Source organism: Pipistrellus hanaki (genome assembly GCF_964339955.1).
Source record: "Pipistrellus hanaki genome assembly, chromosome: 11".
NCBI lineage: Eukaryota > Metazoa > Chordata > Mammalia > Chiroptera > Vespertilionidae > Pipistrellus > Pipistrellus hanaki.
The window spans coordinates 26491175-26518332 of record NC_140513.1 but is presented as its reverse complement, the minus strand read 5'-3'; the positions used below and the strand labels follow the sequence as shown (position 1 = coordinate 26518332).

The following is a 27158-nucleotide window of genomic DNA, read 5'->3' as shown; positions in this document are numbered from 1 at the left end:
TGTACATGCATATAAGTACAACCAATGGACACAAAACTCTGGGGAGGGAGAGAGGGAGGCAAAAAAAATCAATAAAATATATTTAAAATAATAATAAAACTAAATTAAATTTAAAAATAAAATAAAATAAAAAAATAACATTAAATTCAAAAAAGAAAAAAAAAAGAAAGTCTGTGTGCTCCAAGATGCCCAGGCTTGTCTTTTCAGCCATTTTTTTTTTTTTTCCCCACAGTCAAAGCATGATTTGGGGGAAGTGAATTCATACAACTGCAACTGTTTCCCAAAGGTTCTTAGGTACACAGAACTGCAGAACTGGTCCCGTCTGTGCCAGGTGGGAAGGGTGACTTACACTCCCACTAGCCCATCTAGGACAGTGGGGGCTTCCCTACATCTCAGACACACTCATTCGTATTATTTTATTCCACTTTGGAGACCACCCCCCGTCCCAAAGATGCATTTAAAACAGGAGTTAAAGACCAAGCCCCACTATGCTTTTTAATTATAAAATAATAAAGTCCCATATGCCAGTAGCTCCTGGCTGCATGGTGGTAAGAGGTATGGCTGAGCTTCTCTTGCAGATGATCCAGCACCGTTACAGGCCAGACTAGATTGTTCTCCAGTTCTCCCCATGGCCAAGAGTCAACATCCACAGCCTAAGCTACCTCTGCTGGGCCAGAACTAGCTGTTGGAACCAGGAGCTCACAGCACCATCCACTCGCATCACCAAAGCTAGGCCCAGGAAGAGTCCCACGCTGCTCACAATGAAGCCCAAGGCCTCAAAAATGAACCTGTGAAGAAAGATGGAGAACATCAGGGGACACCGAGAGTAGGTCTAGAGCTTTTTCCCTGCTGAGGCAAAACCTTGTCCACTCTGGATGTTCATTCTTTGTTCCCAGTTTCACCCTCCCCAATACCTCTACTCCCCAAGGAAAATCCACTCACTTGGGGGCGAACACCTTCCAGACCATGAGATGCCTGCGGAGGATGGAGGCTGCCAGAGCACAGGCCAGAATCTGAGGGGAGGAGAGGAGTCAAGTTACTTGGGAAGAGGAGGAGGAAGCAGGTCAAAGAGAGAGTTGCTGTAGGCCCCTGTGAAGAATGAGAGGAACAGGAAAGCAGTGTATGCCGGTGGGGGAAAAACTGGGCTTGGGCAGACACTTAGAAGATCTAGTTCTTTGCCTGGCCCCACCATGACTTGCTGGGTGGTCTCGGGCAGGCACTATCCGTCTGTGCCGCTAACACTCAGGCTCTGCCTCCCAGGGAGGAGGAAGATGTCACAGTCACAGCCCTGCCTCTGAAGGAAAGGAGGACCCATGGCCACAGCTTGGGAAAGAATCCTGGCCATCACTTCGGTCTTTCCAGTCAGAACACCAATGGAGTAACCCCGAAAGCAACAACGGGGCCTCAATCTAGCTTGTAGAGAGGAAACAACCTTAAGCCTAGGAATAAAGACAGACTGGATAGGTTCACATTTTAATACTGCCATCTGAAGTCACTGACCTTGGGCAACCACTTCATTTATCTGTACCTCAGTCGAGGCTCTCCCCCAGGGTTTGGGCAAAGTGTGAAAGGAAGAATGATGTGCACACACTGAGAAAAGGGCATGAATTCCATGATCGCTCCCCGGGACCCACCTGAATACCAAGGACAAAGAGGTACTTGAGGCCCAGCTGCAGCAGTGCTACGTTGAAGTGGTGAGGTGCATCCCGGAGCCGCATCTCCATCAGTGGCTCCGCCTCCTCCTCCTCAGGCCCAGCTCTGGCCTCAGCTTCATTCCCGTGGGGCTGCCGCCTCTTCTGGGACCCTTGGCTCTCACACAGGAAGGGCCAGAGCAGGAGCAATGGGCAACCTACTGTCTCAGAGGAAGGCAGGGCAGAATCAATGGAGGACCCAGGGTCTAGGCAACCTGGCCCTCAATTAGCCTAGTAGTTCACTCAGCCTCCAATTAATATAGGCCAAGGGGTGCCAGAGATCCAACAAAATTACACGTCCCCACTCAAATCCAGGGGGTCCATTTCCTTCTACAAAGCCAGAGTGAACGGTGGAGGCAAAGGAGGAGTGAGGGGGTACCTGCAAAGAGGAGGTGGGAGGCAAAGGTGTTGGCTCCCACCAGCAAAGCAGGCAGCCAGGTCGAGGAGCCATGACCCTCTGGGAATCCCACGAAGGCTGCGTGCCAATGGATGGTTGGAAAGACAGGCTGGTGACCCGTGGAATAGAAGGTCTGCGCGGCCATGAGGGCCCAAGCAGAGACTGCCTGCCATGGCACAATAAAAGGACCTGGGGAAAGAAACACGCGTCTTTGTAGTCACCTCCCATTTCCTAATCCACAGCCTACTGCCCCATGATCATATACTACTACTACTACTTCAATGCTAATTCTCATGCACACGTTTGCCCATCACCCCAACCTCCTATCGTCAATATTCTGTTATTCTAATTACCTCTGAGACACAAAGCCCCATTACTCTAATCTAAACCCCTCTGTGGTCAATTTCTTCTCTCTCATATACACACAGCTCACCATAACATTATATATGGATAATTCACCACTCCCATGAAGGGAAAATCAGAAAATGCACTCATGAGGATGCAGCATTTCATTAAAGAATGAGTCTTTGAGTACTCCTTATCTCCATCCTTCATGAACACTGCTGACCCTCAGAGCCAATCACAGGAATCAATTAGTTTGGCTAGAGCAGATCAGAGAGACCACAAAAACCTGAGGATTTAACACCAGCCTGAAAACAAACTCATATCCCTACTGTGTCCTTGGGTGAATCAGGGCTGAGGTATGTATTTACCAGGGGTAGTGATGGGGATCCCAGCAGCAAGCAGATGCAGGAGAAGGAAGCTCTGCAGAAACAGAAGCAGGAACACGAGGCTAATGCGCTCCGCATGCAAGAGCAGAAGTGGGAAGGCCAAGAGGGTGAGGGCCGTGACCATAGCGGCCGAGTAGACGCTCCCCAGCTGGTAGGCAGCCACAGTCAGGGGGCCCTGAGATTTGGTTCTCTCCAACCGGCCCCGGATCTCCTCCTGCATATGTCGGTAGATCTGAGGAACCACATAATCCAGGTCGGCCTGAGAAGTGGGGGGGCCTGAGAAGGGAGTGAGGACAGTCCTGATCCTTGGAGCACCCGTGGTCGTAGCCTTGGCCAGCACCGTCACAGGCCTCCAGAGCAACAGCAAGAGCCCTGAAGCAGCCAACCCCGCAACAGCCCGAGGCAGCACAGCTGACGCACCGGCCACCAGGGCTCGGAGGCGTGGGGGTGCTTCGTCGGCTCCCGAGGCCAATGCCCAGTAGGCGGCGGTGCCCAGGACCATCAGGGGCAGCCCCCAGCGCACAAAGAGCACCGGAGGCTCAGGGCTCCTGAGGTTGCCGTAGCGGCGAAGCCACAGGCGCACGGCAGCTAACAGGGCCACCAGAGCCCCCACACAAGCTCCGTACCACAAGTTCTTGGCTCGACCACCCACCATGGACGCCAGGGGACTCAGCCAGGGAGAGGAGTGGCAAGCAGGTGTCTCTTCAGGGCAGCGGTGAAAAAGCCCAGCCAGCCTTATACACAAAAGCAGCCCAACCCCGAGCCCCAGGGCATGTGTGCCCCTGTGCCCCGAGGGGCCTGTTGGGGCCGGAAAGCCAATGCGGGGTACTGCGAGGAGCTTAGGTGGCAGCAGCTTGCCCTCCCAGTGAAGCTGGGCAACCAGGAGCAAGATAAGTGAGCCCAAAAGGAAGCGGGTGGCCCTGGCCTCGGCTACCACAAAGCTGTCCGAGAAGAAAGCGGCAAAGCGAATGAGCAGAAGTAACAGAATAGGCCTGGGAACGGGAAGCAGGCCTGCAAGAGGCCTCTTGGACCCCCAGGCAGCCCAGGCTTTCCACAGAATGTGCAGGACTGAACCCATTGCAGCCACAGCCCCTACAACCACGGGATCCAGCTTCAGCTCAGTAGTTGCCAGAAGGCCAGCACACGCTACAACCCCAGCCAGACCCCAGGCCACAGGTATGAGGAGGAGAGGGGGGAGGTGAAAGTCGGGGGAGCTTGCCCACTGGGCTATCAGCAGGCAGAGAAAGCAGGCAGCAGCCAAAAGAGCAGCACCCCCTGCCATGCGGACCAGAGCAAACCGAGCCCAAGACTCAATGCACATGGCCCGAACTCCCCGCAGGAACTCCTGCAGCTCAGTAATCACAGTCTGTGGTGCTGCCTCGGCCCCCTGCGGGCTCTGCAGAAGCCGCAGGTAGTCAGCAGAGGCCTTGGAGAAGAGGTTATTCAGTCGGTGAAACTCCTTAACCTGGAGGTCCTGTGCAGCAGCTGAGTAGGTGTGAAGAAATCGAAATACCTAGCAGAAAAGATCAGAGGCCAAGGGGCACCGATCAGACATTAGGACAGAGGCAAAGACAGGTATTACCAAAGAGGGTACCTAGAAATCAGGGACCCAAACTCTATCCAGGGCATGGGGGAAGGGAAGGATACTGGAAGGAGGACATGTCTACGGAAGGTGAGACTAAGACTAAACAAGGGACAAGAGTGGGTCATCATGCCTGTAACCTGGAAGCCCAACCCGTTACCTACCTGCTGGGCATTGAGATAGAGAGCTGTAGCTTGGGCCAGAGCAGAGGAATGAGGCTGGGAGTCCTCAACCACCGAGAACAGCTCAGGCATCACCTCCCCGATGTTCCCGAACGGGATGGGCAGGCCCAGCAGCAGGGCCAGCGTAGGCACAAGGCTGATTTGAGGAACTACCTCTGGCTCCTAGAGGAGAAAGACGGGGGGATCAACAGGTTCACTGCAGACCTGAAGTCAGCGTTTGGGAAGGCAGACATAGGGTGCAGGTAGGAAATGAGAATGGGGGATGCCAAGAGGTCATCAATTTGAGGCCTGAAACAGGCTGTTATCATGACAAGGGCTGAATACCTGGGAACCAAAGCGCAACTCAGGCCTCACCTGTGGCGGGGGCCGCAGGAAGAGAGCGGTGGGACTGTACAGGAAAAGTGCGGCCGAGATCTCCAGCTCACTGTCCCCGCCATGGTCCCCACTCTTGGTCATCCCATGGTCCCCAATCACCACGAGCAGTGTGTCATTCTCCAGACGTTCGACAATTCCCCTGGGGGCCGGGTATGTGTCAGGGGGTAAGGATGGATAAAGATTTTTCTCAGGGGCCCATCCACCCCCAGCCATAATTTCCTATTAGGGCCTAGAGAGATACCTCTTCAGTAATAACCCTACTGCCCAAGGCCTCACACTGAACTACTCAAGATGGGTGAGACCCCTAGCTTCAGAAAATGGCCTTCAGAGAAGACAGATCCAACTAGGAAAGAGGCTCCAATGTAAGGACTTTTTCTCTTGAGACCATATATTCTGAGATTCTCAGAAACAAACCCAATCTCCCAACCCCAAATCCCACACTCACTGGATCACCTGGTCCATTTGGCTAAGCTTCTTGGCCATTTCAGGGTGGTGAGGTCCATGCTTGTGACCACAGTGATCCACACCCAGGAAGTGAGCAATCAGCACATCCCATTCACCACTGTCCACTGTGAAGGGGAGAAGACTGAGCACAGGGGACTAAGGCCCACTCCCCAAACCCAGCCAGGTCCTGATGCTCCATGTCCAGAAGCATCACACCCAGGCCCCTGCACCCACTGGAGGCTCAGAATTTGAGGACTGAAGCAGCCCTCCCAGCCCCCAAACTCAGGCCTGGCCTCTGGCCCTCTGCTCACTGGTTGGGTAGAGATGTTCCATGATGCCATTGTCCACTGTGTGCAGGTCTCTGACATTGAAGGAGGAGAAGAAGAAAGCTTGGGAGAAAGCTCCAGGAAAAAGATCTTTCCAGGTATCATCTCCCATGAAGACCACACGCCTTCCTGCAGGGGCACGAGAGTGGGTCACAGCCTGAACAGGGCAGGGGAAAAGAGGAGAGGAGGCCCTTTAAAAACCCATTAGAAATCCCAACCACGCACTTTAAGGCAAAGAAACCCCATCCAGCAAGTCTTTATCCTTCAAAGTCTAAAGTTTTCTGCCAGAAAGCTTTTCCTGATAACCATACTCTCCACCCAGACCTCTCACTCCTTGATCCTACAAAAAAGCTCTGCTAGTTCTGTTTTGGGCTATCTCTGCTGCTGTTTTTCCTGGCGTGTCTTGCTTTTTCCAAGTCAATGAATGGACAAGGCCTGCCCCTCTACTCTTTCCTCCACACTTGTACCTTGTCCAGATCCACATCTCCTCTTCGTCTCTCTCCTGCTCCTTTGCGGAGAGTGCCCCAAAAGTAAACCCATACCCCATGCACATTAGAAACTTCAGAAGGGCAAAGCTCCCTGCCTTCAGGAACCTAGTCTTTCTCATCTCCTCGCCTCTTTCTCCCCCCAGCACTGTCAAGCATGCAGCTAGACACCCCAAGTTCTTCTAAAGAAGAAACTTGTCAAAGTACTTCTAGCCTCCAAAGAGGCCTAGACTGACCTGCACTGCTGAGCTGCTTAATGAGATTGTCTTCCACTATGGCGTAGCTGGCAAAGTTGCTGCCAGCATCAATAAAGGTAGGCAGTGAGCCCGTGGTGAGGGCCTTAAGGCGCTGCATGGTGGTGGTGGGAGGATCAGCCTTAGATTGGTAGAGCCTGGCATGGTGAGGTTGACTCTCCAGGATCCTCTGCAAGAAGCCCAACTTTCCCAGGAAGGGCAGGGAGACAGAAGGCTCCCCAGGGACGTGTGAGCGCTGTGGCTGGGCAAAGTCGAATCTCAGAGCATCTATCAGCACCAACACAACCCGGGAGAACCGGGAGGCCATCCAGCAGGCCCCGGGCTCCCCTTGGCTCCTCCATGGCAGAGGCCCAGGGCCTGGGGGCTCTTGACAGCTACTATGGTTGGTGAGCTCCAAACGGGTGAGCAGGAAACCACTGGTGAAGAGGGCGATGCCGGCGTAGAAGAGGAAGCAGACCCAGACCAGGAAGAGCAGCACTGAGATCTTCTGCATCCTAGTGGCGGCGGCCGGGCGGAGAAGGCATCACTGCGGGGCAAAGAACCATTGGGTATTCTGGTGCCTCAACACAAAGCCCAGCTAGAATCACTTCCTGAAGATAAAGCAGTTCCCTAGCCAACCTAATGCACTGTTCCTCTCCACCAGGGATACCAGGGTTTCTGAAGGTGAGATCTACAGACTATGGGCATCCACCTGGATTGGCTACTAAAGAAATGTTTATTTCCTGGCCCCCAACCCAGATCTACTAAATCAGGATCTTTGGGAGTGGGGCATAGGGTTTCGCACACGTACTCCAGGAGATCCTAAGGATAAAAAACAACCCACGAAGGAAAACTTATTCCAAGTGGTAGACTGCTCTCTGACCTCACCTGGCTAACCTCAGCACCCCTGGGGCGGTCAGGGATCGCGGCCTCAGGGGAACCCTGCGGGGCAGGCTGACGGCGCCGCCTGGCGGGACCGAGGGGCGAAGGGGAGTAGTCACACTCCGCTTCCGGAAGCCCAGGGTCGCCAGACCGGGGCGCGACCTCCTCGGTGCAGCCGGCGAGAGCCAGTGGGTCTGCAGCCGGCTGGGCCTCGCTGGGAATCCAGTCGTCCCAACAGCTCTGCCTCCTCCGGTGGTTACTCGGCCTCCGCCTGGGCACCCTAACCCCAGTATTGGGCACCTAGGCTGCGAGCTGGCGGGAAAGTTTCCTTTCTCCGAGGAGGGGGGAGGGGAGGAGGGGGTCTCGGAGACCCTAGCTCACCTTGAACAGCACCCGGAAGTGCATCGGAGGCGCCTGGGTCTCGATACCACAGACGCACGCGCGCCGAACAGAGCGGCCCGCGGGGCCACATCGCCATCTGCCGGCGCCTACGAGCAAGTTCGGCAAGGAGCGCAGGGCTGGCAGGAGGTTGAGTTTAACGTGAGATTATTATATTTAGGAGAATTGGGGACAAGAAACAAAGTTAGGCAAGTTTAGGGAATCATTGTCCATTCTTGGTTAAGACTAAGAGCAAGGTCTCTGAGTCAAACAGCTTTAAACTCTAGATCCTCCACTCCCTGTCATTATTGGGTGTTACCTCATCTGAAAAATAGGGATATAGAATATCTGCGTTCCCCTTAACTGACTCCAACTGATAGATTTTATTATTCTCCCTCTCCAAGTCTCTCACTGAATCTTACAACTTAAAAAAAAAAAAGCAAATAATACCATCTAAAAATGAGCTAAGGGTCTGAATACATATTTCTCCAAAGATATATGACAAATAAACACATGAAAAGCTGTTCAACATTAGCCATCAGAGAAATATTAGAGGTACCCATTTCAAATCCACTAGGATGGTTATAATAAAAAAGACAAATAACAAATATTGGTGTGGATGTGGAGAAATTTGAACCCTCATATACTGCTGTTGGGATGGAAAATAGTCTAGCAATTCTTCAAAAAGTTAAACATAGAGTTGTCTTATGATCCAGCAATTCCACTCCTAGATATACACCGAAGAGAAATGAAAGCATATATCCAAACAAAAACTTGCACATTAATGTTCTCAGTAGCATTATCCGTAATCGTCCAAAGGTGTAATCTAACCATATAGCCTTCACTAATGAATGGACAAACAAAATATGGTATATTTATACAATGTAATATTGTTGAGCCATAAAAAGGAATGCTACTACGTGGATGAACCTTAAAAACATTATGCTGAAAGAAGTCAATCACAAAGCACATATTTCATTATTCCATTTATATGAATATATAAATCTAGATTGAAAGTGACTAGTGGTCGCTTAGGGCTGGGGGAGAGGAGAGTGACTGCTAACGGGCACAGGGTTTTTGTGGCAGGGTGGAGATGAGGGAGCAGTGATGGAAATGTTTTAAAACTGTGGTGTTTGTAAAACTCTGAATATACTACAAATGACTGAATTTACACTTTCAGTGGGTGAATTGTATTGTATGTGAATTACATCGCAGTAAAACTGTTAAAAAGCCAAAAATCTCTGGTTTTTCATACCGGAGTAGAACCCAAGTTCTTATGGTGGTCTTACATGTCTACACACCAGCCTCCCCACGCCCCTGATTCATCTAGGAGCTGCTTCTGTTTCCTTAATTCTGTTCCATCTAGTAGACCTCCTTTGCTCTTCTAGTTATAAGACAGATGCTCCGCCTCAGAGCCTTTGCAATTTTGTCAGCTTTATTAGCAGATGCCCAAATTTACTCCCAGATTCCTTTCATCTCCTTATCTAAATTCAAATATAACATCAGTGAGGCTGCCTGGAACCCTCCACTTAAAATTACAAAACCTCCCACTCCCAAACTCCCCATCTTCCTTCCCTTCCTTAGCACAACTCACCAGCCTCTGAAATACTATACATTCTATTAATGGTTTGATCCTTCCAAACAGAATGTAAGCTCATTGAGACCAGAGAAATTTTTCTTCACTACTATTGTAGATCGTTGGTGTCTGGTATATAGTTGGGGTTCAATAGTTACCAAGTGGATAAATGAATAAATCCTAATTCAGAAATATGTCAAATTATCCCTCCACTTCCATCCTGATGTTCAGGCCTCATCACCCTCTCAGGGATCACTGAAGCAGCCCTCTTAAGTCTTTTCAGCTTCCCATTTCTCCTTCAAATCCCCTGTCCAGATTACAGCAAAACAGCTATTATCTAAAACACTAAGGTAGTTACCTAAATCTCCTTAAAATTCCTCATGGGAAGAAGGAAAAGCCCTTCATGGGCTCTCCCCCCCCCCCCCCCCACCTTAAAGGTAAAGTCCAAACTCTTCAGGACTCTGATTTGGACCTTGCCATATAGTCGCATCCCTCTAACAGCCCATCTTTGAGCCACAGCAAATTACTCTGAATGTTCCCATTTCTCTGGAGCTGTGGGCCTTAGCATATTCCAGCTCCAAACCCTAGCTTGGTGAATGCATTCATCTTCCCAACCTGAACTCAAGGGCAGAGGTGGCAACTGTGCTACCCACGTGCTGACATGCCTTTCTTTCCAGGATCTCTCCGCCAGAAGTTTCCTCCAAGACAGCCTGTATCACTTTGTATCTCTGTCTGCTTTCTCGTCTGTCTCTTCTCTCTGACCTGGTATTGTGAAACCAGGGGCTGCCGAGGCTGTTGTTTTTGTAAACCATGTCTAGCACTGAGCTTGGCCTGTTGTAGATAGCATTAAACGTTTTTGAATACATGAATAAGTGCCACCTCCCTAAAGGCCCTTTAAGCATTCAGCAGTACTACCCTGCCAGAGCAATGCTCTCTGCCATTAAAAATCCCCCCAAACACCTGCTCAAATTCACAGCCTAACTCTTGGCAGGAAGGAACTATACTCCCAGCTGGCAGTTAACATGTGGCTTAATCCTTCCACCCTATCCCTCAGCTCCTGCTGAAAACAGAAGGGTGATTTTCTATTGTATCAGATTCATTCTTGCTCACAGAGGATTGGCTTCCAAGACCTGAAAGGACTAGAGGGTGGGAGTGAACGTCCAAGGAAAACAATCATGACTTTCTCAACTTCATTTCCCAATCAGAGAGGACAGTTTCTGGTGTACCACTGGCCAGTTTATTACATGATTAAAGTTCAAATAAAAAAATAATAACCAAATTCTTAGCAAAGAGGCTACAGTCAGAGCTAGGGAGTGCTGCTTCTCTGGCCAGGCCTCTTTGGCCAAGCCCAGCTCCACTAACTCAGCTTGACTCGATCGAGTTCCTCATCAAGACTTGGATCTGTGTCCTGGACATCTCTGCTGTTACCGCGGGAGCCTGTGGCCTGGGGTCCTGGGACTGGGGCTTTGGTGAGGGCCCCATACACACCCATGGCCTGGGAAGAGGAAGAGAGAGCCATCAGAACATATGGCAGAAGGTGGGGCTGTGGTTAGTTGGTTTGTTTTTCCTTTTTCCCCCCTCTCTCAATAGTCTTATAAGCTCTGGAGTCAAGTTCTAGGAATTTAACAAACTACCAGAGCAGGGCCACCCTCAGAATACTATACAAATATCTGTGGGGGTGTGTGTGTGTAAAAAAAAAAGTCTTAAGAGCTTCCCTATCTCAAGGGATTGGGGGGTGGGGGGGCAGGATCTCATCCTTAGAGATTCATTATCTACAGGAAATGAAGGGAGGCCTCGCAAGCATGTCAAACTCGTAGCCAGCAGGCGGAGGGTTTGACATGCTTGTGTATGGTATATAAATGGTGCTGGCTGTGGTAGGGTCTCAAGCTCCGGCTTTGGTGCTTTGTGCCAGATCCTCAGGGCATGCTAACCTGAGCCACCATGCTGGTGACATCACTGGGGTTGGAGGGCAGCAGGATAGTGTTGGAGTCCTTGGCCAGTTTGGAGAAGGCGCTGACATACTGCTCAGCCACCGTCAGTGAGGCTGCTGCATCTCCATTCTGTGGCCACAGGAGGGATAAAATCAGAGATCACAGACGTAGAGAAGGGAGTAGGGTGGGCGGGGGAGTGGAGAGGAAAAGTCAGGTTCCTGGAAAGAGGATAGGCATATCACAAGAGGTCACGTAATCTGGCTCAATGAAACCCACAAAGGCAGGCACTTCCCCCAAGGGTAGATAAGAGAACCTCTTCCACTGTCAATGTCTGTCTCCCACTCCCACCAGGGGCCTCTCACGTGTTGTGTCAGAGCTGCAGCCAGGATGCGGATAGCTTCCGCTTTAGCTTTGGCCTTGGCCAGCACTGCACTGGCTTCCCCTGGAAGGAAAGAGACAGAACTTAGACCCAGGAGGCCAGGGTGCCCCTCCCCGACCCCCAAGCTCCTGTCCCAGAACCAACCCTCAAAGACCCATGCCCTGCTCCTCCCTCAGGCTCTCCCCTCGGCTGACCTGCTGCCTGATTTATTTGTTCAGCCTTCTCTGCCTCAGAGGCCAGGATCTGTGCCTGCTTCTTTCCTTCCGCCACGTTGATGGCTGACTCTCGGGTCCCCTCAGACTCCAAAACGGTGGCTCGTTTCCGCCGCTCTGCCTCCACCTGGAATCCCCCGGCAGCACCAATCAGAGTGAAACCCTCATACAGGCCTGCAGCTGTACCCCTCACAAGAGGGGAGGGAATCCAGGCTCCCACATAAGCAGAGCATGGGAAGTCCTCCCTGGGCCCACCTGCATCTGCATGGACTCTTTCACCCGGGGCGGCACGTGGATGTCCTTGATCTCGTAACGTAGGCAGCGGATGCCCCAGCAGTCGGCCGCCTGGTTGATGGCGTCCACAATGTTAGCGTTCAGGGACTCCCGCTCCTGGAGGAAGAGAGAGGTGTAAAAAGAGGCCTGAGCCTCAACCCACTCAGCTGGGGTCTAAGCTGAGAAGGATCCAGGATTGATCTTGATCCCCAGAAAGGACTGAAGGGTGCCCAAGCCTATGTCTTCAACCCCTGACTCTGGCTCAGATCCCCTTACCCGGAAGACTTTGTCCAGAGAGAGTTTGCCAAGCTCTGATCTCATGGTTGTCTGAGCGAGCTGGGTGACAGCATATTCAGGATCCTCCACACCGTAGCTTGCCTAAAAGGAACGTGGGTCGTGTAAGAAGCTTGGGTGTAGGGTTTTAGTGAGGAGAGCACATCAGGAGCTGAATAAAGCAGAAGACAGATACCTTGTAAGGGTCCATGATGCGCAGGTAAAGGACTCCATCGATTTGCAGAGTTACATTGTCTGCAATGCAGGCGCAGGAGAGAAAAGGTGGAAGGTCAGATCTAGGTCCCAGTCAGCTCTTTCTCCTAAGCTCTGGGTCTCCAGCAACCACATCCTACCGGCCCCAGAGCACCCAAGTCACCCTGCACCCCTCACCGAGAGTCACAGCCGACTGCTCAGGCACGTTGATGACAATTTCCTTGAGGCTCTGCACGTATCGGATCCGGTCTAACACAGGGATGAGAACGTTCAGGCCCTGGGAAGAAGAGTCATGGGTCTTCAGAAGGATGTAGGGTTGGTATCCAAGCTAGGCCTGGAAATGGGTAGGGAATCAACATATGGACATGCCCAGAAAAGCAGAAGGCTGGGGGTGTCAATGGTAGGGAAGCCCAAGAGAATAGGAATGTGAAGTCTGTCCTCTGAATGGGTGGGAGACTCAAGGGATTGGGAGCCAGCAGTGTATCTTTCTCCTTGCAGACAGGTGGAGCTGAGAGTGGGTAGGAGAGATTCCCCGCGAATGGAGGATGCTAGGGCAACAGGAAGAGGTGGGAACGTGGTTAGGGCGGTCAGCAGCCTGGGCTCTGCCCGGTCTGGCCTAGGGGGTTAGTTGCAAGCCAAAGGTGAGGGCAGGCCCCAAGGAGGTACTCTCCTCACCACCCCCGCCATGACGTGAGGGAATTGGGAACCGGGCTGGCCCAGGATGAGCAGAAGAGGTTCTCACAGGCTCCAAGATGCGGTGAAATCGGCCCATTCGCTCCACCACCCAGGCCTCCTGCTGCGGCACAAAGAGTACCACGGTGTTCCGGGGCAATCCCGAGGAGGCACGGCGCGGAGCGCGGCCAGAAGCCTGCAGGGAACCCTGAAGGGAAGACCAGGAGGGTTAGCGGAGATCCCAGCTCGCTGGGCGCTGCAGGTTCGGGAGGCATCTTCCAGCACCGCCGGAGCAGGGCTCACGTGGGGACTTGTGACCTCTGACCCCAGCCCTCTAACCAAACTTTGGATCCCTCTCCTTCCTGGATAAGGACCCGGGTCAATCTCTAGCCCAACCCTTGGAGGAGGCTGCCTCGTTCCTACCCTCAGCAAAAGGGCCCCAGTGCCCCGCGCCGCGCGCGCCAGCATTTCCCACGGCCGTGGAGTCCTCCGGAACCAACGAGACGCGGAGCAGAGCGGCCGCTCTAGACCAGGAGGCGGGCCTAAGCCTTTTTCCCCTCCGGTAGCTCCACTCCTCCCCCGATGTACTTCCGGTCGTCGCCTCGCTCCCTTCACGCATTTCATACTCAGCCAATCAGCGTTCACTTGGCTGGAGCGTGCTTCCAGGTGTTTCCTGGGAAACGCAGACCTAGCGAGAGGGCCCGAGAGTGGAGCTTGTCCTGGTTCTCGCGGATCCAGCTGAGGATCGCGGACGCGGTGACCAGAATGAAGGCTATTTCCCGTGGGCTGGTGGCCCAGAAACACCTCCCACCGAGTTCTTACACCCGCAAGGGCGAGACAAGTTTACCCTTCTGAGCTTATAACCGCGCCCATCGGTCACCCTAGCGACCAGGGTATTGGAGCTGACTCGTAGCCACGGTTGCCGGTTGCCATAGTGACATTCTCTGGCAGTCCTGCTGTGATATACCCAGCCCTCCCACCAGGGACTGACCCCATTCCTGTTGCCATGGTGACTGGTCCTAACATTGTCCCGCAAAGGGTCTGAAGTTTCCCCCTTCCCTCTTTTTCCAAGACGCCATAGCTTTTTTCTACCCCTTCCCAGTCAGGGTCTATCAAGTCTGATATTCTTTACATAGAGTCCGGCACAGAGCCCCAAAGTTCAGCCTCGTCTGGAACAGGTCACCCTGCACACATCCCTGATGCTCTGGCACATCCTTTAAGAGGATCAATGCATATTGATCCTCATTTTTATATATCAGCGCAATAAAGCTCAGAGAGGCTAAAATCATTAACAGAATTAGTACAAAAATTCATGTACACAGAGAGTTCAACTTTTATGACTAAATCTTCCCCACCTCCTAACCCCACTCACTGAAAAAAGCAAGACCAGCCCCTGAGGCTCTGCAGGGCTTCACCTAACACCTCATAGCCTCGGGCCCCCTTTCTGAAGAAAGGGCAGAATCCCAACTTCAATTTGGCCCTCCGTCCCCATTCCCATGCTCTCAACAGAAAACGTACAACTTAGCTCAAGTTTCCAAACAAGAATTTATTTTCTTTCTGTCTTTTTTTTTTCCTCTAAAAAAAAAAAAAAGTACCAGGTACAATTTTTCCGGTGTTTTGTTTTTCAAGTTTCAACAAATGCTTGTTCCCCTCAGCCCAGCCCCAGGAGTCAGGGCTAAGGCTGTCAGAGTCTGGAGTGGGATGTGGGGTTGTTGGGAACCACATGATTGAGTTTGAAGGGTGCCCTTCACCCCAGCTGAGGTAGGTGGGTCAGAGTCTGGCCAGGTGAGAGGAGGCATCCCGGTCCTTGGCCCTGACTCTGGCCCCTGAACACCTTCCTCAGTCAGGACCCCAAAGCAAGGAGACACAAGCAGGAGAGGGACAACTGGAGTCTGGAGCCCTAGATGAGGGGTAGTTAACCCCAGGTGTGTGCACATGCATGCATGTTCTCTTTCTCACACACATACCATACACACAAGCTTGTGTACACACACACACACACACACACACACACACACGCATACACACATAAGTTGCTTTCAGAGAGGGGTCAGAGGCCAGAGGAAGTGAAAAATATAGGGAAGGACAGGAGAAGTTGAGTGTTTGGCTTCTGACTCAGTCCTTCTGGGATAACCTCTCTGCTCTCAGCTGAGGGAGAGCAGTTCTCCTTCAGCCCCAACAGCAGCCTCTTCAATTCCTGAAATTGGAGCAATATCTGAGTGGGAAAGAAGGTGAAGCAATGCCAAATATCAGGTTTGGGAGGTTACCAAGGCAATCCAATCCGAATAAATTATTAGTTAAAAATAAATAAAATAATAAGTGGCCCCTGCCTAGGGCAGGGAGGCAATGTTGGCATGATTTGCCTGGGAACTTGGGACAACCTCAGGGTACCTCCAGTTCCTCCTCTCACTCCCTAGCTGGTCTGGGAATTCCAAGGGAGGGGGCAGGCACATGGAGAACCCAGAGTAGGGCAGATTGTGGTAAGGATCAGAAGCTTTCAATGCCCAAATGACCAATTTGGGCATAAGCACGGTGAGGGCTTTAATTCAAGCCTGAAGGGTCTCTTGCCACCTCTCCGCATGCTTGCTTTGTCCAAGATGGAGCAGGATGGGCTGGTCCTTGGCCCACGTGGTTCAGGGCACTGGCAATCAGGGCAAAGGTGAATAACGTGGGTTGTGAGGGGCCTCGGTCACAGCCTGCAGCTCATAGGGGAGCCCTGTGTCCAGTTCCAGGCTCCGGCGGGAGAAAAGCAGGCGGATGTCTCCATGCAGGCTTAAGCGGCCCGAGCGGGAGCTCCGAAACCTGGGGGAGGAGAGGGTGATCACAACGAGGACCCAGACAGTTGAGAAGCAAGGAGAGATCCTATTCGGGGAAGGGACCCATGTGTCGCTGAAAGGATGCCTGGGTCTCCCCAGCTGTCCCTGGGCCCCGATCCTCACCTGAGGTGCAGCAAGTAGCAGAGGAGACGGTGGGTGGGGCTCGCATGTCCCTCCTCACCCACAGGCACCAAAAAGAGGCGATGGCGCAAGAAGGTCATGTGGGCAGCAGGCATGTCCGAGAAGTCAAAGGTCACAAGGAACATCTTCACCACAGTCTGGTTGGGGTTAAATAAGGTCTGGGGGCAGGACAAGCATGGTTGGTGGGGCCAATGGGGCTGTTTTCCTCTCCCCACTCCCACACACACACTCCCCCCTCAGGGAAAACTCACCACTTGGATGGTGCCCACTTTGGGCACGCTGTAACCCTTCCTCCCCAGCGGGTTCAGGTCCACGACGCCCTGGGAAGACCACAGAGCCGTCAGCCGAGCTGGGCACCGGGAGAGCCCTGTTCATTCCACAGTCTCGCTCTGGGACCTGGCCCTGTCCCCCCACTGGAGTTGTCCCTCCTGCCCTGACTCTTTTCTGGTGAGGAACACCTAAAGAATACCTCGTGGCCCCAACCCCTCATCCTTAAGAGCCGTTTATGGGTTGAAATCGGGTCCTACCAGGAAGGGGGCCGGGGCATTTTGCTCGGAAACATCGAAGAAGGTGACAGTGACAGGCAGCGTGACATGCTGGGGGCAGTAGGATCCACTGGCTCCGATCTCCGCGGTGAAGCCCTCAATGTGGCCAGATGGTGCAAAGCGTCCTCGAATCAATGATTCCTAGGGCGGGAGAGCACGCGATGAAAGAGACGCCGGCTGTTTTCCTTATCCGTCCAAGACACATTCCACCACCCCACGTCCCCCGAGACCCTCCCCCACCCCCAATCATGGAATCCAGGGGTAACTACCTCAAAGTTGCCCAACAGGGTACGGCTGATTGCGGGGGTAGGAACAGGGGAGGCACTGGGGGGGCTCAGCAGGTCTGGGCCCTTCTGGAGGCTTCGAAGGGAGCTCCTGGTAGGGCAGGGGATACACAGTGGGTTGGCTTGAGGTATTCTGGGATGTCTGCTCATGTTCTTAGGCCCCGCCCTTTACCATTACCCAGGGCTTCTGCCCCGGGGCCCCCTACCCTAGAGTGAGAAGAGGGTTGCAGACTGCTGTCCCCTTTTCCAGGGACAGGACAGAGAGGGGAGCTGGGCACTTACAGCTTCAGGCGACGGGCACCTTTCAGCCTCCGTCCCACAGGACTGCAGTCCGTTGGATCCTGTGGAGGACAAAGATGGGGAAAGACTGGGTGGAGGCCAGAGATGTTGGAGGAGCAGGGGCTCCTCACGCGCTCCCGGAGGAACATGCCCCCAGGCCTCCGCCTTCCTCCAAAGGGGAGGAGGGTAGGGGCTTAGGCAGAAAAGGGGAAGGGGACTTAGAAGTACAAATGTCCAGTTACAAAATAAGTCGCAGGGACATAACGTTCAGCATAGGGAATAGAGTCATAATGTAATAACCATGCACAGTGACAGATTGTTGCTAGACTTATTGTGGTGATCACTCTGTTTTTGTTTAAAATATATTTTATTGATTATATATATATAAAATTGATTTTTTAGAGAGAGGAAGAGAGAGGGACAGAGAGTTAGAAACATCAATGAGAGAGAAACATCAATCATCTGCCTCCTGCACACCCCCTATGGGGATGTGCCCACAACCAAAGTACATGCCCTTGACCGGAATTGAACCTGGGACTCTATCCACTGAGCCACACCGGTTAGGGCAACTTTGTAAGGTATATAAAAGTTGCATCACTATGTTGTATAACTGAAGCTAATATAATACTGTGTCACTTATAATTTAGAATAAATTTTAAAAAATAGTAGACCACCCCCTCCTCTCCTGGCTTACCAGCACAGGCTCCTTGGGCCCAGGCAGCAGGTGGCTCCAGAAGGGTGTGACTTTGGCATCAGAACTGTTGGCAGCAGGAGGGTGACCCAGGGTTCCCCGGCGCTTCTGAGGGGCTGGCCCCTCATCCTCAAAGCTGACATCCAGAGCTTCTCCAGCAGGAAGCAGCCTTCGCTTGGTGGGGCAGGGGCCTGGAGGTCCAGGGCCAGGGGGTGTGTGCTCGGGACTGTGCCCATTGGCAGTGCCAGGGCATTCCCTAGGCCAGGGGCTGCCCCCATTGCCCACCCCAGCCACTGGGCTCTTACACCCTATTTGTGCAAGACTGTGCAAATCAGTGTCAAGTGTGTGCAGCTGGCCTGGAGGGGACGCCCCCAGGGACCCCTGTCCCCCTGGATCTGGGGAAGCCCAGTCTCTGGTGTGCAAAGTATTGCAGGAAGCATTTGATGGGGGCCAGGGGAGACTCTGGGCCCCTGAAGTCCAAGGTGAGGTGGAGCTACTCCCTCCCTGTTCTACAACGCACAGGCCGTGATGGCAGAAATGCTGGCTGGCCACGCCCAGCCCCAGCCCCAGCCCCTCTGGGCCCCACAGCCCCACAGCAGATGGTTCTTCAGGGGGTTGTCCCTCTCTGACCCCCAGCCCAGGGCCTCTCTTCAGCTCCCGGGGACCCTCAGTGAGCGGGGATGACCGTTTCAGGGCCCTGTGAGGCTCAGAGGCGCCAGCTGGAGAGGAAAAGATGGATACCTGGTAGACCCTGGGGGATGTCACCCCTCCTGCTGGGCTGTAGCCCATGAGCAGGCCACCCTGGAGGGCCCCCTGCCTGACTGCAGGCTGCGAAGGGCCAGCCTCTGGCTCTGAGGATGGAGATGGCTCCGCCTGCACGTGGCGCATGGAGTCCCCCCTTGTGTCAGGGGGGCCCCCCCTCACAGCCTTTATGCTGGGCCTGGGCTGGGGGGTCTGGGGACATCTGCACAAAAGAAGAGAGAGAGAGAGAGAGAGAAAAAAAGTGGTCAGAGGAATCCGTGAGTTTTCTCCCTCCCCGCTGAGTTTCAGGTCCTTCCCTGGCCTGAAGAGGTGACCTTGCAGGTCAGCGGGGATGGAGGGGTTCAGATCCCTGGAGGGATTAATGGAACACAGAGGCCGCTCCGGAGCTTCTGGGAGGGTGACATGTTTAGCTCAGGTTTCCTACTGGACCTGCTCCACCTCCCTCTCTCTGGCACTCACCCCGATGAAGAGGCCTTAAGCCTCGCTGAGTGTTCCCTCTTTCCGACGGAGGTCCCGCTCTCCTAGCTTGTAGTCTGGTCCATGCCCGCTGCACTGGCGAGGTGACTGCCACCATTCCGTGCAGCTCCCGGGCTCAGCTGGACCCTGCGGAGAGAAGAACAGAGGTAAACCAGGATCCCTGTAGTCAGTGGGGAGACCCCTCTCCGACGGTGGGCTAAAGGAGTACCCCGCAGGTCATCCTCTGCCCTTACGGGGAGCTCTTCAGAAACAAAGGGGCCATCTTGGACCCAGGCCCCCAAGAGGAGAGCTGGGCTACCTAAGGAGTTACAGAGAGGCAGGTTTTGGCTCAATGAAATGAGCATCTGATAAGTTGAGGCAGGATTACCACTTGTTAGGGCCAACACTCGTGCCCTGAATGGGAAGGGGGATGAGATACCCCAAGATTCAAGAGACCACACCCGAGGAGAGGTGGCCGTACAAGAATTCAGCCCTTCGAGTCCACACCACCAAGTTGCACAACTCCTTCCCACGTCTGTCTCTAAAGAGACAAGTGCTACCCCGGAGCCCTAAGGGCAGAGATCTGGCAGAAACTCACCCCACCCCCGCCCCCATCAGCATTCCTCAGTAGTACAAACCTCAGGTCAGCTAAAAGTGGACTGACTCTTCAGCCTTAAAACTACCAGCTACCCCCAGCACTTTGTCCCTTTAACAGGAGGCAGCAAATCTAACCATAAACAAGTATGTGGGGGGGGGGGGCAGGGGAGGAGGGGGGGCCCTGACAGAAGGCACTCCTCCCCCCCACCCCACCAGGCCCTGCAAACTAGAGATAAGGCAGCTGCAGTCAGACAGCTAGAAGCAACCAGGGGCACCTTTCTGCTCCTCTCCAACACATTTCCAATCCCCAAAACCCAAACCACTGCTTTCTGCCAGAACACAAGATGGTCTTCGGGAACTGGTCCAGCCTCAGGAGCCCATACTCGGGGAGGGGAATGCCAAACTGACGACCATTTCCCTTCATGGAAGGGAATTCTTCTCTTTTGGGCAATAGCCTTTGCTGTCTGACATCCACAATGCCCTTTCCGCTTCAAGAAATGCCTTCTGTTTGTCTACCCCAAGACCTGACCTTTCTCCTTGGCTAGGGCAAATGGCACCCCCTCCAGAGAGCCCGTCGTGGCCACTTCAGACCACAGAAATCATTTTCCTCTGAGACCTCACCGATGGCAGTATCACTGTCTCCTGGGACAGCTCTGTTCACTCTGTGGGTAAGACATCTCCTAGACTGACCATAGGGTTCTTGAGGCCAGGTCTACACACCCCACTACTCTATCCAATTCCAAGCACAGGGGAAGGCACACAGCAGGGCCTCAAAAATGTGGAATGCAAGCCCCGGAGATTCGGGCAGCAGTCCCGACAACGCAGAGGAAAACCTCCGGAATGAGAGAAGCAGAGAGTGTAGGGAGGATGAGCATCAGCAACAGAGGTGGGAGTGGGGGCAGGGTAAAAGGGGAGACTTGCGCCCAGGGACTGAGAAGCTCTCTGACGCTAAATTCTCCTCATTGCATCCCACACTATCCTAGTTCGCCAGGTTCTCATTAGAACTGGGATCTCCTAAGAAAATTCTGGTTTCCTGTGGTGGGTGGGGTGGCGGGAAAGGACAGAATGCCAATGGCAGTGTTGTCAGAGTACAATCTGTACTCTCTCTGCACCCCTCCTTTCCTCTACCCAGGGCATATGGATTCAGGAAGGGCCTTTTCCTTTGTACTTCCACCTCCAAGTCATCCCAATTGGCCTCTTGAGCCCTTGCCCTGGGGAAGCCAGGTGATGACATGATGCCCTACTTGACCCCAGCATGCATGGCACCTGCTCATTATCCCAGAGCCCTCCGTTCCAGTCTTGTCAATGAGAAGCTTTAAGACTCATTTCCCTGCCACCCAGCCAGTCTGGCTCTCGACCATGGCTTCAAGCTGACTCATGGGGCAGGACTTTGGGGGAAGGGCAGGCCAAACCTCCTCTCCGTGCCGGGGGTGGGCAGCAGCTGGCTTCAAACAGCTGTGCCAGGCTTTGGCTGGCCAAGACTACAGCTCCCAACATGCCAAGGGAGCACGGCCAGCAAAAACAACAAGTACCAGAATACCATGGGGTCTGTACCCTCAGACACCTGCTTAGCCTGAGAGGAGGGGTGGTGGGGGTGTTAGTAGGCTAACACTCTCCCCTTCCCTTCAGTATTAAAGATATCCGTTTCTACTCTGATCAAGGAAGGTGGCAGGAAGAGAAATTCCTCTCCATGTGCTTATCGCCCTCATCCTGTTCAGAGAGAACTGCTGCTAGCTGCTTTAAATGTTGCCCCTACACATGTGCAACCTAGGGGGCTTGTTTCCATAGATCACCACGGTGGGTAGGAAGGTCAACCACCGTTCTCTCACCACCCCCTCTTGGTTCCTGGCCTAGAGCCCTCCACCCTCAGTGGAGAGGGAGCCGATCTCAGCACCAACTCCAAACGGAACCTGGCATGCTCACCCGGGGTTCCTGGACTCCTTGTTTGGGACCATCCCCCATCCCCACTCTTGCCTCCCAGGTCCCTTCTCGCCCCTCTCCTCCCCACAGCCTGGGACAGGCCCCATCCCACCCTGAAGCTCCGTAGATGTGCTCTTTCCCCGTAGGACACACTCACCCCGCTCCCAAATTGGCTCCGCCACGGCGGTCGCAGCTCCGGGCCCCTCCGTCCCCGTCCCTCCCTTCGAATCCCCAGTCCTCCCCGACACGGGCCCCCAACCCAAACAAAGGGTGGCTCGGGCTGAGTCCTGCTCTGCTAGGCTCTTCTCTGTTTGGCTTCGGGTGCACCACTAGCGGGCCCTGGCGTCTGCAGCCTCCCAGCCACTGCTGCGCCCCTCCCCGCGACTGTTCCTCCCCGTGGCCGCCCCGGCTCCGCGCAGCCGACTCTGCTGCCCCTCTGACTCACAGGCCATTTCCTACCAGCTGATGGGGCCGCCCGCCCCGCCCCGCGTCCCCACCCCCCCGCCCCCGGGCGGCCGCGGCCGCCACGCCCCCTCAGGCCACGCCCCCAAGGCAGCGACCGTGTTCATTGGCCCACGGGAGGCCAGCCTCCCACGACCTCACGAGTGAGGCACGCCCCCTCCAAGAGGTGCGCACCCATTGGTCCATATGGGGGCAGGCCTAGACAGCGTCGCCCCGCCCACCTCCTTAACTCCTCATCTGCCAAAGTTCAAAGCGTCTCTGGGCCCAGCCACGTAACCCTTTCAAAGGCGAAGGCCTCTTACTTCTCCTATCCCCACCCCTTCCTCTACGGAGGCTGGTAAATGAAGAAGACGTCCTAGAGAGCTTTCATAGACACAGCTGGAGAACCTCCAACATCCACCTGCTCTTCCCACACCAGACCCCACATAACCCCACTCCCCATTCATCGTTCTATGTTTTGCAAACCACAGCTCTAGAGACCAGAGAATTGTGGGAGCCTAGGAAGATTCCTTCATGCCAGAGCAGGTGAAAAAAGTCCTGAAGTGGGATATATCTCTTTCCATTGGAAATGTTATTCTTTTTTTCTTTTTCCATTGGTTTTTAGAGGGAGTGAAAGAGAGAGAGAAAGTCAGAGAAATATAGATGGGAGAGAAACACATCGATTGATTGTCTTCCGCACGCGCCTGGACCAGAGCCGGACTAGGGCCCAGGCCCTGGCTGGTGGAGGAACCTGCAACTAAGCACGTGCCCTTGACCTGAATGGAACCCGGGACCTTTGGTCCACAGGCCGAGGTTCTATCCACTGAGCCAACCCAGCTAGGGCTGAGAAATGGTATTCTTTTTTCTCTTACTCTATATTGATATTCTTTTGCCTTTATTAGAGGGACCCCAAGGGCTCTCGAGATAGGGGTACCTTTTAATCCAGAGACCTGAACATCATTCTTTGTGTCTCTGAATTTTCCCATTCTGAGATTAGTCTGCTTCATCCCTTCTGCCAGCAATTTCTATTCATAGGCCGCGGTTCAAGGAGGCAGAACACTCATGGGAGGTGGGATGGAAGGCTTCTGCCCAGAGTGGGGGAATATGCCCAACTCTTATGATGGAGCTCACCCCTGTGACTCACAGCTCCCTCGAAACTCCCCGCCCTCCCCCTGAGTCACTGGGCCCCAGGCCCAGCGCAGAACCAGCATTCCCAATTCTTGTCTTCCTATCCTTTTACTGACCTGGATGGAAACCTCTGTAAGTTAAAAGAAACTTTTCAGAGGGGCTGCTCTAGGGGAAAGCTAAGAAAATAGATGGCACTGCCTATATTTCTACCTGCACTTGTCAGCAAGTCAAGTAGGAGGCTTTTCTCCTAGTCTTCCACAGAAGCAGGAGGCAAACACCAGAACCAAGAGATGGACGACTCACACTGAGGCCCTGGAGAACTGACAGCAGCCAGGGCAGCTCCCTGGTCGGACCCCCAGAACATGGGGAGGCTGTACTTCTATAGTTCGGAGGCCACAGAAGGCCCAAGGTCCTTGTTTCTATCATACCTATGTTGGGGGCCTCAAGGTCCCTGAGGTTGTCACTGGACAGTAAAAAGAGGTTCCCCTCCCCCTACTTTCTCCTTGTGCCCTAGACTTAGGAAGGGCAAGCCAGTAAGTTAGTTCCTCTACCTTCTCACCTCAGACCAAGGAAAAGCCCTGACAAAGAATCCAGTTGTCCTACACTGACTTCCTTGCTGGTTCCCCAATGGTATGAAACAGGAGTAAAGGAATTTTTGACACCCTGGACTAAACTGCAGGGTGCCAATGTCAGAGTCTACTTGCCTCGGTAAAAGCTTTCTGGCAGACAAAGAACACTGTAGGGAAGGAATAATCCCTTAGTGACAGACTCTACCTTGTTCTCTCTTAGTGCCATGAATATAGGCCCAGGCCTTGGTAACCTGCAAAGGTCAGGATATCAGAGGGAAAGATCAAAGATATTCTAAGCCTCAGTGTGCCCTGGAAAAGCAGCATAGCACAACCAAGAGGCCTTTTACCTTACCTAGCTGCCCTAACTCTTAACCTGCTTTATTTTTTTCATACTCGTTATCAACAGCTGACCCTTTCTCTCTCTCTCTCTCTCTCTCTCTCTCTCTCTCTCTCTCTCTCTCTCTCTCTCTCTCTCTTTCTCTCTCTCTCACACACACACACACACACACACACACACTTCTTTCTCCCCCTATTACAATGGAAGCTCCATGGAAAGCAGCAACTCTGTTTTGTTCATGCAGGTATTCCCAGAATCAGCATCAGTGCCTGGCACACACTAGATGTTCACTAAACATTAGCTGAAAGAGGCCAAACAGCAATCGGGAGATCTGCTAGCTAATTCCTCCTCTTTTACTGTGAAACCTGGAGAAAATCAGTCTCTTTGGTGGTAAGTTTCCAATTCTGTAAAATGAGGGGTGTGCATAAATGATGACCACTAAGGACCTCTAGGACTCTGGCCTTACACCACTATCATTCTAATGGCTATTGTTCACTCATGTCCATTTTCAAAAGATGGGTCCAGGCGTCTGAATGCCCTGCAGCTTGTATGGAAGCAGAAAGGCTACTTAACAACAGCCTCAGCACAGTAAACTAATGCCCTTTCTCTTCGTGACCCACCCACTCACACAAATGCCCCAATCCCGAGGAAGCTGGAGTGAGTCTGCCCTAGGCCCGCCTCTCTGACTGACAGTCAGGGAAGCTGGGTTGCCATAGCAATCAGCTCCTCCTTGAAAGGCATCAGCCTGCCCTCCTTTACCCCACCCTACCCCAAGGCTTTGTCTGGCCTTAGCACCCCCTCCTTCCCCAGCCAGTCTCTCAGCTAGCAGAGGCTGGCTGGGGGCCCCTTTCAGCAACACTGTCACATTCATTCAGCCACTGTGTGCATACAGGCCTTTCCCACCCTCTCCTAGTCAACGCAGTGGCAAAAAGAACTCTGGCACTACATCAAGTCCCCTCAGGGAGCCAGGGGAGCCCCCAAGAGGACTAGGCTCCAGGCTCAGTTCTGACAGTCAGCTTCCAAGCCAGGAGTGTGGGAAGCCAACTGAAGCTCACATCCCTAGTTCAGCCTACAATCGTGGTCCAATTCTCAAAACATGGATCAAATACCTTCAATGCTCCTCACTATGCCCTTCCTCTTGCAGAAGTCCAGAATTTTTGAGGGCCCTAGGGATCCTCACCCAGGAGAATGAAAAAGGTGGGGAAAATCAGTCTGTGGCAAAGTGGTAAAAATATGGCTCCCAGTCACTTGGGGGCTGTTCAGGGAGACCTTCCTAGTTGTGGCGGGTGGAGTCTGGGTCTTGCTGCTGGTTACCAGGGTCTCCGGTTATTGAGTACAAAGTCTGGGGCAGGGCACAGCTCCTCGACGGGCAAGGACCAGGCCAGGCCCCAGGGCGAGGAAGGAAGTGGGAAATGAGCACACCCAGAGCATAAGGGCAGAGCAAAGTGGGGGGAGGGGGAAGATAGGGACCAAAGCAGGCTTCTGGAAGGAACAGGAACTGGAGTGGGGGGGTAACAGGAACCGAATGGGGGAAGGGTCCCCGGGGACACCAGCGAGGGGAAGAAACCCCAGTCTCAGCCAGATAAATTCAAAGCAGACTGAGCAGACAGTTTACACAAGCCCTGTGCTCAGGCCAGAAGGTGGAGTTAGGTGCTGAGGAGCCAGCAGCACTACAGACTAGCCTCTTCACCCCACTAGTCCCATCACCCTCACTCCTAAAACACAGCACACACACATCTCCCGGGAGTCTCTACCGTGCCCCCAGACTATTACTTTCTCAAAACACTAGGGGCTCTGGTCTCATCCATTGGGGCCTATAAAAACCCCTTCCCCTCCTACAGTGCTCACAGCCCCGTGCTTCCTTTCTCCACAGTCCCTCCGTCTCTCCCACACTCTGGACCACCAGCTCTTCGTCACACAGCACCCTGTTCCCCCAAAGCGCTTTCGAACCCCTCTCCCTCCCCCCCAAACCTCCACATCAGACAAGAACCTCACCTCTTCACCTAGCACCTTCCACCCCCACAAAACAGTCCCGCCCTTCCCCCACAAGAGCCCCTGAAGAGTGCACCTGGCCCCCACATTGAGCCCCAACTCCCCCCAAACTCTTGTCCTTCTACCCCCCAACCTACAGATCCCTGACGTGTCCCCCACCGCCTCCTGTCTGCGCAGGCGCACCCCGGTGGCTTCCCCTGCTTCCACCCGCACCCCGCCCCACACCTGCAGTTCCGTGAATTCCGTTGCACCTGGGGAGGCAGTGGACTGACTGGTGCAGTGACCGAGCGGCCCCAGCTGCAGCCTGGGCCTGCAAACCTCGCCCCTTAGGTCGGAGCCCCGCCCCCGCAACGCCCATCCCCACCCTCCCGGGTCCCACCTCCCACCTTCCCCGGGGCTCGTCCCCTTTCCTAGTTTCTTGAATTCCTCGGGGTCCTCCCCCGGTACCCCTAGACCACGCCCCCTCTCGGGCTCCGCCCCTTCTCGTCTATCTGGTTGTCTCCCCAGGATCCTCAGCTTGCCCCTGGCCCCACCCCGGTCCCTGCCCCCTTTGGGTGTCTCCGCCTTTTTTCTAGGACCCGCCCCCTAGAATTCCAGCCTGGCAGAACCAGTGCCAGGCCCCCTTCCAGCGCGAGCCCCCTCCCGGCCCAGAGCCTCCCCTCCCTTTCCCCCCGCCCCCCACCTCCCTTCTCGCGCTCGCCTCACCCGGGCCCTGGAGCTCCAGCCCGGACCCGCCGGTTCTGATTGGCGGCAGCGCCCCCAGCGGATGGCAGGGGAGACAAAGTGGTGGCTGCAGGTCGCCTGAGGTCCCGCCCCGGCCACGTGCGGCTTCTGTGATGACAGGTCTGGAGGGGCGGGGTCTCAGCCCGCAGGCTGTGGGCCTAGGGCGGCCCGGATCCCGGATCGCGGCGGGGGATGGGGCGGGACCCGAAGCCTTGGCTCTCCCCAGGTTTTCGCGTGGGTGT

At 54.0% G+C, this 27158-nt stretch overlaps 3 protein-coding genes across 8 annotated transcripts; all 3 read right to left on the bottom strand.

Annotated features, from left to right (window-relative positions):
• Positions 1–227: 227 nt before the first annotated feature.
• On the bottom strand, positions 228–8614 carry PIGO (phosphatidylinositol glycan anchor biosynthesis class O). Of its 4 annotated transcripts, none has more exons than XM_084898813.1 (11): positions 7710–8614; positions 6450–6993; positions 5714–5857; positions 5404–5527; positions 4938–5097; positions 4566–4745; positions 2802–4332; positions 2071–2277; positions 1635–1852; positions 943–1013; positions 228–788 (listed from the first exon to the last, which is right to left on the bottom strand). In XM_084898813.1, exons 2-11 carry the CDS (start codon positions 6958–6960, stop codon positions 659–661), a joined length of 3276 nt encoding a protein of 1091 aa, XP_084754939.1. In that variant the 5' UTR covers positions 6961–6993; positions 7710–8614; the 3' UTR covers positions 228–658. The 4 variants fall into 4 exon arrangements, with proteins under 4 accessions (XP_084754939.1, XP_084754942.1, XP_084754940.1 ...); XM_084898816.1 differs by having other exon boundaries at positions 5714–5885; positions 7710–7732; XM_084898814.1 differs by having other exon boundaries at positions 7335–7726.
• Positions 8615–10496: 1882 nt separating this feature from the next.
• STOML2 (stomatin like 2) lies at positions 10497–13811 on the bottom strand. Its single transcript, XM_084898837.1, has 10 exons — positions 13659–13811; positions 13306–13443; positions 12741–12840; positions 12547–12605; positions 12354–12455; positions 12060–12194; positions 11787–11931; positions 11576–11655; positions 11214–11342; positions 10497–10777 (listed from the first exon to the last, which is right to left on the bottom strand). Exons 1-10 carry the CDS (start codon positions 13701–13703, stop codon positions 10640–10642), a joined length of 1071 nt encoding a protein of 356 aa, XP_084754963.1. The 5' UTR covers positions 13704–13811; the 3' UTR covers positions 10497–10639.
• A 950-nt stretch (positions 13812–14761) lies between these two features.
• Positions 14762–26522, bottom strand: ATOSB (atos homolog B). Of its 3 annotated transcripts, none has more exons than XM_084898822.1 (9): positions 26419–26522; positions 19213–19356; positions 17995–18955; positions 17304–17362; positions 17007–17112; positions 16720–16878; positions 16444–16512; positions 16175–16350; positions 14762–16037 (listed from the first exon to the last, which is right to left on the bottom strand). In XM_084898822.1, the coding sequence occupies exons 3-9, from the start codon at positions 18877–18879 to the stop codon at positions 15884–15886; spliced, it is 1608 nt and encodes a 535-aa protein (XP_084754948.1). In that variant the 5' UTR covers positions 18880–18955; positions 19213–19356; positions 26419–26522; the 3' UTR covers positions 14762–15883. The 3 variants fall into 3 exon arrangements, with proteins under 3 accessions (XP_084754948.1, XP_084754947.1, XP_084754949.1); XM_084898821.1 differs by lacking the exon at positions 26419–26522 and adding an exon at positions 21884–22191; XM_084898823.1 differs by lacking the exon at positions 26419–26522 and adding an exon at positions 19848–19947.
• Between the last annotated feature and the right edge of the window lie 636 nt (positions 26523–27158).